This window comes from Camelina sativa, chromosome 12, assembly GCF_000633955.1.
Source record: "Camelina sativa cultivar DH55 chromosome 12, Cs, whole genome shotgun sequence".
Classification (NCBI taxonomy): domain Eukaryota; kingdom Viridiplantae; phylum Streptophyta; class Magnoliopsida; order Brassicales; family Brassicaceae; genus Camelina; species Camelina sativa.
This window is the reverse complement of record NC_025696.1, coordinates 4,971,007-4,986,352: the sequence shown is the minus strand read 5'-3', so window position 1 is coordinate 4,986,352 and position 15,346 is coordinate 4,971,007. Positions and strand designations below refer to the sequence as shown.

Sequence of the window (15,346 nt, the reverse complement as noted above, 5' to 3'; positions counted from 1 at the left end):
TTTTTTTTTTTTTTTTTTGAAAACAAATGTTAAATTAGATTTCAAAAAGAAAATAACGTTTTTACATCAAGTGCAACGTTTGTGTTACATTAAGTTAAAATATGGTGAAAAAATCAGGAACTAAATCGTGATGCAAGCCAAAGTGGCAGACCATCCGCATATCTTGTATCACCACCGAGCTGTATGGCTAGGAGCTGATTGCGGACATGGCGGTCGATCTGATGTATAAGCTGAGCCTGGGGGATGGGATTGGCGCCGTGACGACGATTATTCTGCTCCTGCCAGATGGTGTAAATAACAACCTGCAGTATATATCGCACAAGAAACTCTGCTGTACTGTCTGGCCAACGAGCCGAAACAGAGTCAATAACAAGCTGTCAATCTGTAGAGTATCGAGATGTGAAGATAGACTTTGCCAGATCTTCCCATATTGCAGCAGTGAAAGCACAGGAAAAAAAGAGGTGGTTCCTCGTCTCAACCGCACTGTGACAGAAGGCGCAAGTGGCATCAGCTCCCCTATTCCACTGCAGTAACCGTTCCCCTATTGAGAGCTTGTTCTGAACAGCCAACCAAACACAAAAAGAGTATTTGGGAGTCGAATGACGGAACCAGACCCCATTACACCAAGTAGCTATGGTCGAATGTGTTCGAATGTTATTCCAGGTGTCTTTAGTGGAAAACCTGGACCGGAATACATCATTTCTCCCCTTCCATAGGACCAAATCCGCTGCCAACTGCCTTGATGCGAACTGCTTTGCTAATGCATCCTCCATTGCATTAAAGTGTACCGTACGGTGACTTCTTCGACGGCGGTTCCAAGCGTCTGCAACTGTTGCTGTGCGACTAATCCCCATATCTATAGGTCCTCGAACCCCCCCAATCTCCACAAGACGGCCCATACCCAACCAATCATCAAACCAAAATGATGTTCTCTCACCATCTCTGACTGTATTTTTTGTATGAGTCTTTGCTACATCCCGATATTTTAAGATCTTCCTCCACATCCAAGATCCCAACTGTGTGGCCTCCACTGCCCAGAGAGAGGAACCCTTCAGGAGAGATTGTCGCACCCACTTAACCCACAACGAGTCCTCACAAGATAGAATGCGCCAAATAAGCTTCAAACAGCTAACATCATTAGCCTCTTTTAGAGAACGCAACCCCAAGCCTCCCTCACCCTTCCGTCTACAAATATCCACCCAAGCTACTTTGGCCTTATTAGTATTAAGATCCGCACCAGACCACAGATACGCCGAACAGAGTTGTTCCATCGATCTTATGCATTCCCGTGGGAGACGAAAAGCAGCCATCCAAAAATTACATACACTCCATAGTACCGAGGTGATAAGATTGAGCCGCCCCGCATATGATAAGAAACGTGCTTGCCATGAGCAAATTTTCTTTTTCATGTGCTCGATCAAGGGGAGATAATCTGTTGAGGTTAAACGTTTAATGACCAGGGGAAGTCCTAAATAGCGAACTGGTAGAGTACCCACCGCAAATGAGAACCGAGCTTCTATCTCTTGCTGGATAGCATCCGAGAGACCAGCAAACGAGGCTTAAGGCAAGGTTGTTCTATTTCGCCTTATCTGTTTGTTATCGTTATGGATGTGCTATCAAAGAAGCTGGAGGAAGCTGCTGTTTCACGTCAGTTCGGGTACCATCCTCGCTGTAAGAATATTGGACTAACTCATCTCAGCTTCGCTGATGATCTTTTGATCTTCTCTGATGGTACGGTGCGTTCTCTCGATGGTATTATGAAGGTTTTTGATGAGTTTTCTTAAAGCAATGTTTTAATTTCTTCGTGTTTTTTTTCTTCTATGAAAATTATGTTAGAGATGTTTATAAAACAAAACATTTTGTTGCATATAGTTCTGAGCAATCGGAAACAAGATGTGCTACCACCTGAAACAAACATATATTAAGTTGACATGACTTAAAGAGAATCTCGCTGAGATTCATTTTTGACAACTTATTAGCTCTGGATTCGGAATCAAACAGAGTCCTCTCGTAACCCCACACAATTGATAGACAATAGGATAACATGGATTCCACAAACTCATATCACACTTTTTATCTATATGTTTCAATGTTTGTGCTATATATAATACTAGGTTCGGACCCGCACATACGTGCGGGGTCATATTTGTCAATATAATTCAAATTTAAATTGGTTTGGTTTTAGTAAATTTGTGAATATTTTAAATAATTATGATTTCACTATTAAATTTTTTATCCAGGTATATATCCGAATCAAACTTAAACCAAATTAGGAACATTTAGATTTTTATTAAACCCGTATACTATTAAATCAGATAAAAATCATCAAAAAATTAAACTTCTCGAATAAGATGACCTAATATATCAAGTTGCGCAAACACACCTCGATAGGTGAATCCCGCAACAGATTTAAAATTTTTTTGACCCATTCAAAACCCGTTTCGTGAAACCCATATGAGTAATGTGGGACGCAGGTGTGTTTGCGCAGTTTGATAATTTAGGTTATTCCATATATTTTTTCCTAATTTATATAAAATATTTAAAGGATTAGGTAAGAGNTCTTTATATATAATCAATTTTTTGGTATTATTCGTCCAGAACGGCGTAGTTTCATAATTTGTTCGATAAAATATACATGGTGATCTATCTTGTCGAAGACTATATATTGTAGAGTTTTTAGTGAGTTGAATGGTATGGTAATCTTGCAATTTCTCTTACTAATATTAGGTCCAGCCGTCCAGTCAAACCATTTCATGTCATTTTGTTGATATTTTGTAATACATTGGCTTCAAATGGAAACAAAAAGGAAACGGTACGTCGGTACATATAAGTATAACTAGGTTCGGATCCGCACATACGTGCGGAGTCATATTTGTCAATATAATTCAAATTTAAATTGGTTTGGTTTTAGTAAATTTGTGAATATTTTAAATAATTATGATTTCACTATTAAATTTTTAATCCAGGTATATATCTGAATCAAACTTAAACCAAATTAGGAACAGTTAGATTTTTATTAAACCCGTATACTATTAAATCAGATAAAAATCATCAAAAATTAAACTTCTCGAATAAGATGACCTAATATATCAAGTTGCGCAAACACACCTCGATAGGTGTATCCTGCAACAGATTTAAAATTTTTTTGACCCATTCAAAACCCGTTTCGTGAAACCCATATGAGTAATGTGGGACGCAGGTGTGTTTGCGCAGTTTGATAATTTAGGTTATTCCATATATTTTTTCCTAATTTATATAAAATATTTAAAGGATTAGGTAAGAGATTCAGACGGAAAGTTCGTATTTCCGTTTGGATATCATCATAAAGTAGATATTTACCCTTTTCCAAGTTGACACTTAATCAAATTAGTTAGGTTTTGAGAATTATATATAGTTAAAAAAAAACACATTCCCAATATGGGAGATTCTTGATATAGGACATTTTCGATATAAGACAAACTTTTATTTTCGATTGAAAACATGATGGGACGGAAGCAAAAGTACCGAAGTTTCGCGTTTTGCANATACGTGCGGGGTCATATTTGTCAATATAATTCAAATTTAAATTGGTTTGGTTTTAGTAAATTTGTGAATATTTTAAATAATTATGATTTCACTATTAAATTTTTTATCCAGGTATATATCCGAATCAAACTTAAACCAAATTAGGAACATTTAGATTTTTATTAAACCCGTATACTATTAAATCAGATAAAAATCATCAAAAAATTAAACTTCTCGAATAAGATGACCTAATATATCAAGTTGCGCAAACACACCTCGATAGGTGAATCCCGCAACAGATTTAAAATTTTTTTGACCCATTCAAAACCCGTTTCGTGAAACCCATATGAGTAATGTGGGACGCAGGTGTGTTTGCGCAGTTTGATAATTTAGGTTATTCCATATATTTTTTCCTAATTTATATAAAATATTTAAAGGATTAGGTAAGAGATTCAGACGGAAAGTTCGTATTTCCGTTTGGATATCATCATAAAGTAGATATTTACCCTTTTCCAAGTTGACACTTAATCAAATTAGTTAGGTTTTGAGAATTATATATAGTTAAAAAAAAACACATTCCCAATATGGGAGATTCTTGATATAGGACATTTTCGATATAAGACAAACTTTTATTTCCGATTGAAAACATGATGGGACGGAAGCAAAATTACCGAAGTTTCGCGTTTTGCAAAAACACAAAGATAAATTATAGTATATTTATATGTTATATGATATAATAAAAATATTATAAAATTAATTGAATTTTTTTATTCTTGTTATTTTATGTATGGTTCATCTATATTGGAACACACTTTAATTTAATGCCTTTAATTGTTACTTTGAACATTGTTAGGCTAGATAATTTGAACAAAAAAACATGTTACATATAAGATTGTAAGCATTAATTTATTTGAAGTCTATAATGTTAATTTATCAATTTATAAGCTGATCCATAAAAACAATTTATTGATTTTTTTAAAAGATTCATTTATATGGTTCAAAAATGTTGAATAAATTCATTTATATGACAATGTTGAGATTGTAAGCATTAATTTATTTTAAGTCTATAATGTTAATTTATCAATTTATAAGCTGATCCATAAAAACAATTTATTGATTTTTTAAAAAGATTCATTTATATGGTTCAAAAATGTTGAATAAATTCATTTATATGACAATGTTGAGATTGTAAGCATTAATTTATTTTAAGTCTATAATGTTAATTTATCAATTTATAAGCTGATCCATAAAAACAATTAAAAAGATTTTTTAAAAAGATTCATTTATATGGTTCTAAAAGATTAATAGATAAGTTTAAAAATAAAACATTGATCCTTTTCAGAATACTGTTTGGCAAATTACTCAATTATTATCACACAATTTATTATAAATTTCCAAATTATAAATTACGGGGTGGAGATTATTATGAAGAAATCCAATGAATAAAAAAAAAAAGGAAAAGTGACAATGTTGAGTAGTAAAAGGGACAAAAATAAAACATAATAATGTTATTAAAAAAAACAAAAACTAAAACAGAGACATTGTTTTTTTGTTTAATTAAAAAATCAGAGACATTTATCTCTTCCGTCGTCTCTTTTCTTCTTCCTTCTTCTGAATCTCATCGATTTGATTCACGACATGCATGCCTCTTCCTGATTCTCTCCTTTTNTTTTGTTTAATTAAAAAAATCAGAGACATTTGTCTCTTCCGTCGTCTCTTTTCTTCTTATTTCTTCTGAATCTCATCGATTTGATTCACGACATGCATGTCTCTTCCTGATTCTCTCCCTTCGTCTTCTTTTTATTCTCCTGTGACCCGCGAAGAAACCGGGTTTCACGCTTACCATGGAATCTTTCCGAGTACGATTACCGCCATTGGAGCGTGTTTGCATCTGAGAACGTGAGGGATAGTTCGACTTCTGGAGACACTTGGTCTTGCGTTGTCGTCGTCGGTACCTTCTATAACTTTGGTGAGATCAAATTTTTCAATCGATGCTTTGTCTCCGTTGTGATTAAGATATAAGAGATATATAATTCTAATTTTATCACTTTGTATATTTTTTTAGCCAGATCCGATTTGAAGAAGGTGCAACAAAGTTTAAATGATTTGATCGCTTTGTTTGATGAAGTCTGTCCTGCTGATTTCTTGAGGTGAGGAAATTTTGTTTTTCCAGCTGAATTTCCAATAGTTTGTTTCAAACTTGCCTCAAGTATAGAGAGGAAATGAAACCGTTTTTCACCGTTAAGTCTGTGTTCATCTAACCCGTGGTCTTTGTTAATTTCCAGATTCTCATAATCTCCGCATGCAAGAAATGGTAATCTCCGCTCGAAGGCTTCTCTTTTTTTTGGGTCAAACAAAGGCATCTATTATAATCAATCCAATAGATTAACGTATTGTTCTTTTTGATAGTAAACTGAATGATGTTCTTGTTGCCAAACACCCAACACTAATTATTAAAATCTGATTTATTTTTCTTCACAACATTGTTTTTTTTTCTTTTTTGATTAGTAGATTTTAAAACAAATAAGTTAAGCAAGACTATGGCTGCAATCAAATATTTGGTGCTTTACCTAGTCTAGAGAAAGAGTATGAATCTATTGGTACTGTGATAAAATTAGCCCTTATAGATATGGTTGTACAGTTAGTCGTTATAGTGCAAACAAATGAAAAAAAGGTCTCACCTTTAAAAACTCATTACTTGCAGGAGAAGAGATCAGAGTTATTGGATCAGTCTTATATGGTTCTCCGCATGATCCAAGTAAGCTTCTAATTTCTTGAGAAGAAATGTGAAAAACTGCACTATGTGGAATATAATGATTGATATTAGTAGAACTCCTTGTGAATTTCGGATTGTGAGATGGTGTAGGCCTCCTTGTATTAGATGATTGAGGAGCACTTTTTAATAGTTGGACCAGTTAAATCTTTTTCTTCTTCACCCTGTTCATATATTGACAATAGTGACATAATTAGTTTAATATATTATATATTGATAAACAATGCTTGAGAATAAAGAGAAATAAACTTACTTTGGAATCGAGTTTTTTTGTCTTTGTTTGGAAGTGTTGTTCTTGAGTAGAGATCTGTATTTATAGAACTAATGGAGGTAGTTTGGTGAAATGGTATGATTCTAGAATATGCTTATTCAATAATGAAGATGAGATACGGTAGTATATTTCTTTTACATAAATTCTAACTCTTAAATCCGTGTTAGTTTCTAAAATTTAGAGGGTAAGAATATTTTAGTTGATACAATTTTAAAAGGTAGGAATCGTAAAATATATTTTCATTTATTGTTTTCCTTTGATAGTAAGATTGTGTTTGATATAAAATGATTATGAGAAGATTTATTGCTATCTTTGAATCAGAGATCATCGTTATGATAAAGTCATACTTGGATAGTTTTTACAATGATTAAGTCATAGGTTTTAAAATAATATAGATTTATATAGATTTTCAGTTATTGTTTTACTTACATAGTAAGATCGGGTTTGCTGTAAAATGAATCTGAGAAGATTATGGGAATTTTCTTTGCCATATTTTTTGTAAGTATTTAATGGTGAATTGAAGATTATGTGAATGATACAGTCCGATTTGGATGCTCTAAAATGATTTTGAGAAGTTTGTGGAAATTTTCATTGCCATCTTTGTTATAAGTATTTAATGGTGAATTGGAGATTATGGAAATGATACAATCCGATTTGGATAGTTTTTGAATTGAATAAGTTTCGGGTATTTAAATTAATTATGAGTTAGTTTCGGGTATTCGGGATTGCTTAACTATTTATGGGTTTTGTTATACTTATTTCCTAATTATTTATGATTTGTTTTATAGGTATCTATGACGTAATCTGTTTGGAAACGTCTAAAGCTTAATCAAGATCCGAATAGTGTTATACGTAGTTAATAAAATCCGTATAAGGTCCGCGTCTTTTGATTAATATATTTACCAATTTGTCCCTCTGTTTTCTTTCCTTTTTCTTCGTTTTTGTAAATCGTAAGGGCATGTAATGGAATACTTGTTTTATTTATTTATTTTTATACCTAAGTGTACTCCCCAATTAATAGTATAGATGTGCCAAAATATATATGATGTTATCCAGATACATGAGATTATTAACGGTGGGAACACATAAACGCAGCTCATCAACCAGGTTCGTTCATTCAAGAGACAAAAGAAACACATATAAAAATTATGTCACACTAATTAATTAGATATACGAATAACATTAACGTTGCTATTTAATTATAAGGTTTGCATGTATGAACTACGCAACAAGGCAATTGACGCAAATTCTAAGGAATTCGATTTCATTCAGACCATATATTTCCTATAACAACTCAGTATTACATGTGATACAATGAAGCATTCTTGCTAAAAAAATTGAGTATTTAGTTCCCCCTGTTGTAATCTCGTTTTCATGTAAATAGTGTCAAGAAACGTAGGATTACACTGTTGAATACTTTTTTCCATCTCGGTTGATAATGAAATACTTTTGTTTTTTGTTTCCTCTCTGCAATTCAATTATTAATGGTTTTGGGAAATCAATATATCCTTTTCACGTTATCTAACTTTGAGAGTAGTAATGTCCTTGTGTTTGCGCATAAGTGGTTGAATTATGGTAAAGTGAAGAAGCTCCCATCATGTTGGACCTACTAGCTTAGCTCTAAAAAAAAATGTCCTGTCATCACATAAGGTACCAATCTTTTTGAATTTGTTATACGTGCCCATCAATAATTTGAGTTTAATAATAAAACAATCAAATTAACACACTAAATGCAAAATCATCTTTTAAAAAACAATCAAACTAAATCAAAGCATTTCAGTGCTAAGTAAATGATTCACACATTCACAATCACAGATACAGGGAGAGATGAGGAAGTTACGGCCAAAATTTAACATATGGAGCCAAAACGGAACAAAGCCTTCGATCTTAAAACCGAATCGAATAAATAATATGTGCAGTGGTTTCTCTAGCACTATGTTACGTTACCAATGATTGTGATCACAGTGATTCTATTCCTTTTTTTTTTTTTTAATATATATTTAGAAAAAAAAACACTAATTGATAATATTCGTTGATAGAATTCAAAGCTAGTTTACTTTGAAGTCAAGACAAGGGCAATGTCTTTTTTCTTGTCACGGACAGACAGATAAACTGAAGGATTTTAATGGTCAGCTAAGAATTTCTCAACGTGGATGAGCTTGAAACCATGGATGGCCACAATTGATCTCTTCGTTGGCCACGTAAATTGAGTGGGTTAGGTTACTCTCTATTCACCTCTCCACCGGCCATCCCTTTGTTCTAATACCATCCAGTTCGGTCTGAAACCAAAACGGTTTACTTTATACAATTTTTAATTTTCTGATACTGTTTCGGTTTCGGATCGGTTTATTTGAAGTTCTGATTTAAGCCCAAAACAAGGATTGGGTTGGTTTACAAGCCCAGATATATATAAGTTAGCGAAGCCATGTCTGAGTAATTAGGGTTTTTGGTTTCCGTCAGGAGATTTACGGTCGGTTAGGGTTTCTCTGCACTTCAACAACCAACAACAATGGCGGAGCAGGTCTCTCAATCTATATTGTCTTTATTATTATGAATTACAATTTGAGGATTGCTAAGTTAGTTTCTGGTTTCTGAGTAACTTTTGAGTTGGGGATATAATGTGGGATTGGTGTGTTGCAGACGGAGAAGGCGTTTCTAAAGCAACCAAAAGTTTTCTTAAGGTAAATGTCACACCATTCAGTTGCTGAGTGTATATGTATATATGGGTGTTGTGTGGTCTGTTATGCTAATGATCATTATTGTAATCAGTTCGAAGAAATCTGGTAAAGGAAAGAGGCCAGGCAAAGGAGGTAATCGTTTCTGGAAGAACATTGGTCTTGGTTTCAAGACTCCCAGAGAGGCTATTGAAGGTAGGATTTTTCATCATTTCTCAGCTTTTAATGTCTGAAAGCTTCGTTTTTTATGATCATGTTCAAAAAAATGATGGATTCTTTGATAACTTATTTATGTCAGAACCTCAGAGCGCTTTTGTTTAGTGTCTTTAGTTTTGTTCTTGAGACTTGTTCTGAGTAATGCCTCTTTGCTAGTATTTATGTCTCTTGATTTTTATTTGCAGGAGCGTACATTGACAAGAAATGTCCCTTTACTGGTACGGTTTCAATCAGGGGACGCATTTTGGCAGGCACTTGTCACAGTGCGAAGATGCAGAGGACTATTATTGTTCGTAGGAACTACCTTCACTTCGTGAAGAAGTATCAAAGGTATAAGGATCGATTTGTTGCTGTGTTCATATTCTCTCAGATTTTTTAAAATTAAAGCCCTCCAGCTAATTGTTTAGTCTTACCATTGTGGATTGTCCCCAGGTATGAGAAACGACACTCAAACATTCCTGCTCATGTTTCGCCGTGCTTCCGTGTCAAAGAAGGAGATCATGTTATCATTGGGCAATGCAGGTTAGGGACAGTAGTATCTAATACTTGGTTTCGATCATATCCATATGGAAGGAATTCATGCTATTGTATAATAATGCTTGAACTTTAATGCTGTCCTTTGCTTATTTCACAACCTTCTAAACTTGTGATTCAGGCCACTGTCAAAGACGGTGAGGTTCAATGTCCTGAAGGTCATTCCAGCTGGAAGCTCTGCTATTGGGAAGAAAGCATTCACTGGAATGTAATGAGGCTTAAAAGGTGCCATCTATTCAAAAAGTTTAGTATTTCCCTTAGCAGAGTTTTGACTTGGTTTATTGGATTCGTGTTTCCCATGTCCTATCAGATATTACATCTGTTTTAGCTGCAAGAGTGTCTCTCAAAGCCTCGTCTTTTTCTATCTTAGGATAAGTCTTTCGTGATGGAATCTTTGTGTTAGGGATATAAGTCATGTATACTCCAATGTTCCCTAGTTTTAGTTATAATAGTGTTATTCAAAAGAAAACAACACAGAGATTGCATAACTACAGCTCATGGTCTATGGGGAATGCAATTAACGTGCACCCTCATTATACGCGATACTTTTACATAAGCTCCGAGCATGTTGTTGGAACCTTCTCATGCTTTATCAAGTCATCATCACAATTAGTGAGGTGCTTAAATGATGGCAACAAATTACACACACTTCATTTATACTACAGATAAACATGCCCCCGTATTTCTCATTAACATGGCACCTTTTTATATATTACTTTTCCTCTTTTCCAAAACGTAAGAGTAATTTATAAAGTACTAGTTTTTGGGTAAGAAAAAATAATATTATTGTTGAGAAATGTGATGTTGCTTGGAAACACAGCTCAATTGCCGAAAACACGTGAAACCTGGCACTTGCTTCTATTACACATTTGCATCCAGTTTCAGTTTCTGCCCACTCCCACCGTCACACTCACACGCAACCATTTCCAAACGCAAAGAGCCGCGGTTTTCTGCGTTTGCATTACCAAGAAAACGATTGATAAATGACAAACAAAACACACACTCCAATGAACGAATTTTAGATAAGGTCTTCGTAATCACTGACTGAAGCATCAAATAGAAATCGAACCAAACACGCCCTAAAGTATGTTTCGAGATTAGGTTGTTTGTTAGTTGAGGACCACGCACGATGAGTGAAAAGAAAAGAAAAAAGAAGTCCGAATCTTTTGGGTTCGTTGATTGGCGTCTGACGTCACTCACCACCCACATGCTAATTTCTAATCTATTTAAGTCTTTAAAGAATCTTTCATTGTACTGTGGAGTTCAGTTTCTGGGGTCGACATAACAACAACAATGGCTAACACCAGAGAGTCTTCTTGTTTTGTCAACGTTCTCATCGCGTTCGCTTTTTTAGCGACTGCCCATTTGTGTGAAGCTGGCCTTTCTCAGAAAGAACAGGACAAGGTTTCGAAATTGCCTGGTCAGGATTTCAATGTTAGCTTTGCTCACTATTCTGGGTTCGTTACTACTAATGAGAAATTGGGAAGAGCTCTCTTTTACTGGTTATTTGAAGCCGTCGAAGATGCTAAGTCTAAGCCTCTTGTTCTCTGGCTCAATGGAGGTTTGTTGCAAAACTCCTAAAATTTCCATTTTTTATTGCAGTCGAAAAGTCATCTCATATAATATAACTTTGCAGCTACTGTTATATTATATGGATCTTGATTTTTTACTTTTGAGGATTGTCTTGTAGCTACTTTAGTTTGGATTTGATTAGTTGTAGCATATGGTGATTTCCGTTTTTGGGTTCATGTTGATTTGTTATGGCACTATGTTGAATGATTTAGTAGCAACCTGGTACTGATTTGTCTGTGGATCTGAGATGGAGTGTTTTTTCTTTGTCTCTCTATAGGACCAGGATGTTCATCTGTTGCATTTGGTGAAGCAGAAGAGATAGGACCCTTTCACATTAAGTCAGATGGGAAGACTCTTTACCTTAATCAATATTCTTGGAACCAAGGTAATGAAATGTGCTAAGAGTATGGTGGTAAGAGAGCTATGATTCAAGAATGTTTAAAACTTTCGTGTTACTTTTCTTTTTGTTGTGCAGCTGCGAATATTTTGTTCCTTGATGCACCTGTTGGAGTTGGTTACTCCTACTCAAACACTTCATCTGATTTGCAGACCAATGGTGATAAGAGAACTGGTAATGATTTTAGCTGCTTAAGCTCATTCTCTTTTAGATCCTCTTCTTGTTTAGTGGTTTATAGTTGGAGTGTTATGAAATTTACAGCCCAAGACTCACTGAAATTTCTGCTGAAATGGGTTGAGCGGTTTCCGGAGTACAAAGGAAGGGACTTTTATATAGTTGGGGAGAGCTATGCAGGTAAAAAGATCAAACCTCATCTCATTTTCTAATGTATATTCATTTGACCTTAAACGCTCATGTTTTCTTTTCTGGCTTTTCTTTAGGGCATTACATTCCTCAGCTGAGTGAAGTCATTGTAAGACATAACCGAGGTTCTGACAAAACCAGTATTAATCTGAAGGGCTACATGGTGAGCCTGACCTCTTACCGTTCCCCATCTGATACATTTTCTAAAAGGTTATAAAACTCCAAAATAATTTCGATGAATGTGTGGTTGCAGGTAGGAAATGGGCTGATGGACGATTTCCATGACAGGCTTGGTCTTTTCCAATATATTTGGTCGTTGGGTTTTATCTCCGACCAAACATACAGCTTACTGAAACTTCAATGTGGTTACCAATCATTTATTCACCCCTCCAAAGAGTGTAATAAGATTGCGGAGATTGCGGACAAAGAAATTGGTAACATAGACCAGTACAGTGTCTTCACCCCGGCCTGTGTTGCAAATGCTTCCCAGTCAAACATGTTACTAAAGAAAAGACCAGTAAGTGATCTTATATTCTCTCAATTTTTGGCTGAGATGATAGCGGGTTTTAAAGTAATGTCATCATTTGTTTTGCTTAGATGACTGGCCGTGTGAGCGAACAGTATGATCCTTGCACTGAGAAACACACTAAAGTGTACTTCAATCTTCCAGAGGTTCAAAAAGCCCTCCATGTCCCACCAGGACTTGCACCATCCAAATGGGATACTTGCAGGTACAGTTCACCTTAGGACTCGATTTTGGGAGGAGATGAGCCTATTAAAGCTTAAAGTTCGTAACTGAGTCGGGCAACTTTGGTTTTGCAGTAATGTCGTGAATGGACACTGGAAAGATTCTTCTTCTTCGGTTCTAAACATTTACCATGAGCTTATAGCTGCCGGGCTTCGTATCTGGGTCTTCAGGTCTCTTTCTCTATATACATTCACATGCTTTTCTTCAAGTTTTCGTTTGGGTTTTTGGTGTTTGAAAAAGTTTTATGTTATTTGTGGTAACAGTGGGGATGCAGATGCCGTTGTACCAGTCACATCAACCCGGTACAGTATCGATGCACTAAATCTTCGTCCTTTGAGTGCCTATGGTCCTTGGTACTTAGACGGACAGGTAAAAATAAACAAACTCAGCTGAGAAAGTGAGATGTTTTGTCTTACTTATTTTATAGTATAGTATTGTTTTAACGGTGGTCATGAAATGAAACAGGTGGGAGGCTGGAGTCAACAGTATGCAGGTCTGAAATTTGTGACAGTAAGAGGTGCAGGCCATGAAGTTCCATTGCACAGACCGAAGCAGGCTCTTGCGCTCTTCAAGGCCTTCATATCTGGAACTCCATTGTCCACACATGAAAACAGCATCAGGCAGGACATGTCTGAACTAGTTAGTGACTCATAATGAGTTCTGAATTGACGAAATGTGTAATTTGGAATTTCAGTTAGAAACTTTCCACAGGTTAGAAGAAGAGATGGAGAGGGTTAAATCAGTGTTTTTAAGTGAATTGCTAATTGCTTCTCCATTCTTCTTCTTCTTCTTCTTCTTCTGGATGTTTGTTTGTTTGTAAAACCGGATGTTTGGAATCCAATAAAAATAAGTTCCTTTCCATTTGTCAGCCTTATTCCACAACAACACATCGTATATGAGAAATTGACTGGTGATTTGTAGGAAGGACAGTAGGAATGTAGGATACATGAGGTATGAATGAATCTGGTAGCAAAATAAATACTGGGGTAGGACATTATAAATTAGACTAATATAGGGATCTGAAACGAAATTATAAAGAACCGTTTGGGCTTAACGTGACCCATGAGCCCTGAACCCATATATTATAGAAGTAGCCAATTAGGGGTTCTTAAATTGAGAAAGTACCCAGTGCTTCTACTTGTTCCTTTGTCTCTCTTCAAATTTAAGAAACCAGTGTTTTTTTTTTTTCCTTGTTTCTGGAGGTTGCAGACATTGAACTTGACGTGTGCTATTTCTGAATCATTTTATAAAATTGGTCGGAATCCGCAGTTTCTGAGGTAAAGTTTTAATTTTTTAACCTGGGTTTTTTTCTTCTTACGATGAGATCTATGTACGACGTTTTTTGATTGAGGATTCGGACTTCTTGGTGTCTTCTTCTATCGTCCCTCTTCTTCACCCATCTTATTGCTGCAGGTGAGTTCGCAATTTTCTTCTCGCCGGTCTGTAGCATTCTATTGAATAGTTGAATCAAGGGCTAAGGTTTTGGTTATAATCAATTTAAGCGTATAGCTTTGGGTTTGATTGGATTTCACTTTCCTCAGATTGTATTGTAGGCGTAGTTGCATCTTTCTGTTCTGTCTTGCTGATCATTGTGCTACTGTCTCGACTAATTCATATTCTACACATCACCAATCTGGATAAACATTATAGGGCATTTCTTGCTCTTAGTTCTTCATAATTTTTTGGTAGCTGAATGAAAAGGAATACATAGTTCATGTAATATTGTCTGCAGCTTTATACAGATGTTGAGATTGGCTTTTTACGTATTAGACTGCATGATGAAAATGGTATTTGAGACTTTCGGTTTTTGTTTAGATTTGCTTAACTCATGTCTAACCCTTGTAGGTAGAGAGGACAGGACAAGAGGCTCACGCAGCAGCAATCATGGTGATGGTATCTAATTCTACTCATCAAAACAAGGAAATACATGTCAGAAGGAGAATCTCTGAAATGTATTCTTCATCCCTATCTTTTTTCATTTGTTGCGTTATCTTGCTTATCAGCGCATATGGTGTGATATAAAACCCCGTCATGATCAGTATGGACTGTTAGCATGTTTAGTACTAAACTTCACATTTAGAAACTTAATGAAGTAATACACCCACAAGTGACAGGCTCCATGGATATGTATCTGAATTGTTTCCCACTATTTCTTAAGTGTAATATGGAGATTTCTAGTCACATGATTGAACAAATGAGAAATAGATTTATCGTAAGGTATCATCTTTGTAATTCAGTAGAAGCATAGTATTCAGCCTCTTGAGTATCATTTTTCTTTTTTTTTTTTTTTTTT

The 15,346-nt window shown here is 35.2% G+C and overlaps 3 protein-coding genes and 1 long non-coding RNA gene across 9 annotated transcripts in view; all 4 read left to right on the top strand.

Annotated features, from left to right (window-relative positions):
- LOC104730225 lies at positions 5,254-7,544 on the top strand. Its single transcript, XR_758405.2, has 5 exons — positions 5,254-5,473; positions 5,570-5,654; positions 5,790-5,818; positions 6,209-6,262; positions 7,337-7,544. It is a non-coding gene; the product is annotated as an uncharacterized LOC104730225 (long non-coding RNA).
- Positions 8,959-10,464, top strand: LOC104730224 (40S ribosomal protein S11-3-like). Its single transcript, XM_010449369.1, has 6 exons — positions 8,959-9,069; positions 9,189-9,229; positions 9,318-9,418; positions 9,625-9,769; positions 9,872-9,961; positions 10,095-10,464. The coding sequence occupies exons 1-6, from the start codon at positions 9,058-9,060 to the stop codon at positions 10,183-10,185; spliced, it is 480 nt and encodes a 159-aa protein (XP_010447671.1). The 5' UTR covers positions 8,959-9,057; the 3' UTR covers positions 10,186-10,464.
- On the top strand, positions 11,100-13,916 carry LOC104730223 (serine carboxypeptidase-like 29). Its single transcript, XM_010449368.2, has 10 exons — positions 11,100-11,534; positions 11,823-11,930; positions 12,021-12,116; positions 12,204-12,296; positions 12,383-12,468; positions 12,559-12,822; positions 12,903-13,036; positions 13,128-13,223; positions 13,317-13,422; positions 13,519-13,916. Exons 1-10 carry the CDS (start codon positions 11,267-11,269, stop codon positions 13,705-13,707), a joined length of 1,440 nt encoding a protein of 479 aa, XP_010447670.1. The 5' UTR covers positions 11,100-11,266; the 3' UTR covers positions 13,708-13,916.
- Positions 14,186-15,346, top strand: part of LOC104730221 — a 3,953-nt gene continuing 2,792 nt past the window's right edge. Inside the window, exons 1-2 of one of the 6 annotated variants that reach the window (XM_010449363.1) lie at positions 14,186-14,330; positions 14,903-15,005. In XM_010449363.1, the coding sequence (XP_010447665.1) occupies positions 14,938-15,005 (68 nt within the window). In that variant the 5' untranslated portion in view covers positions 14,186-14,330; positions 14,903-14,937. The other 5 variants (XM_010449361.1, XM_019233422.1, XM_010449362.1 and 2 more) reach the window with 5 other exon arrangements.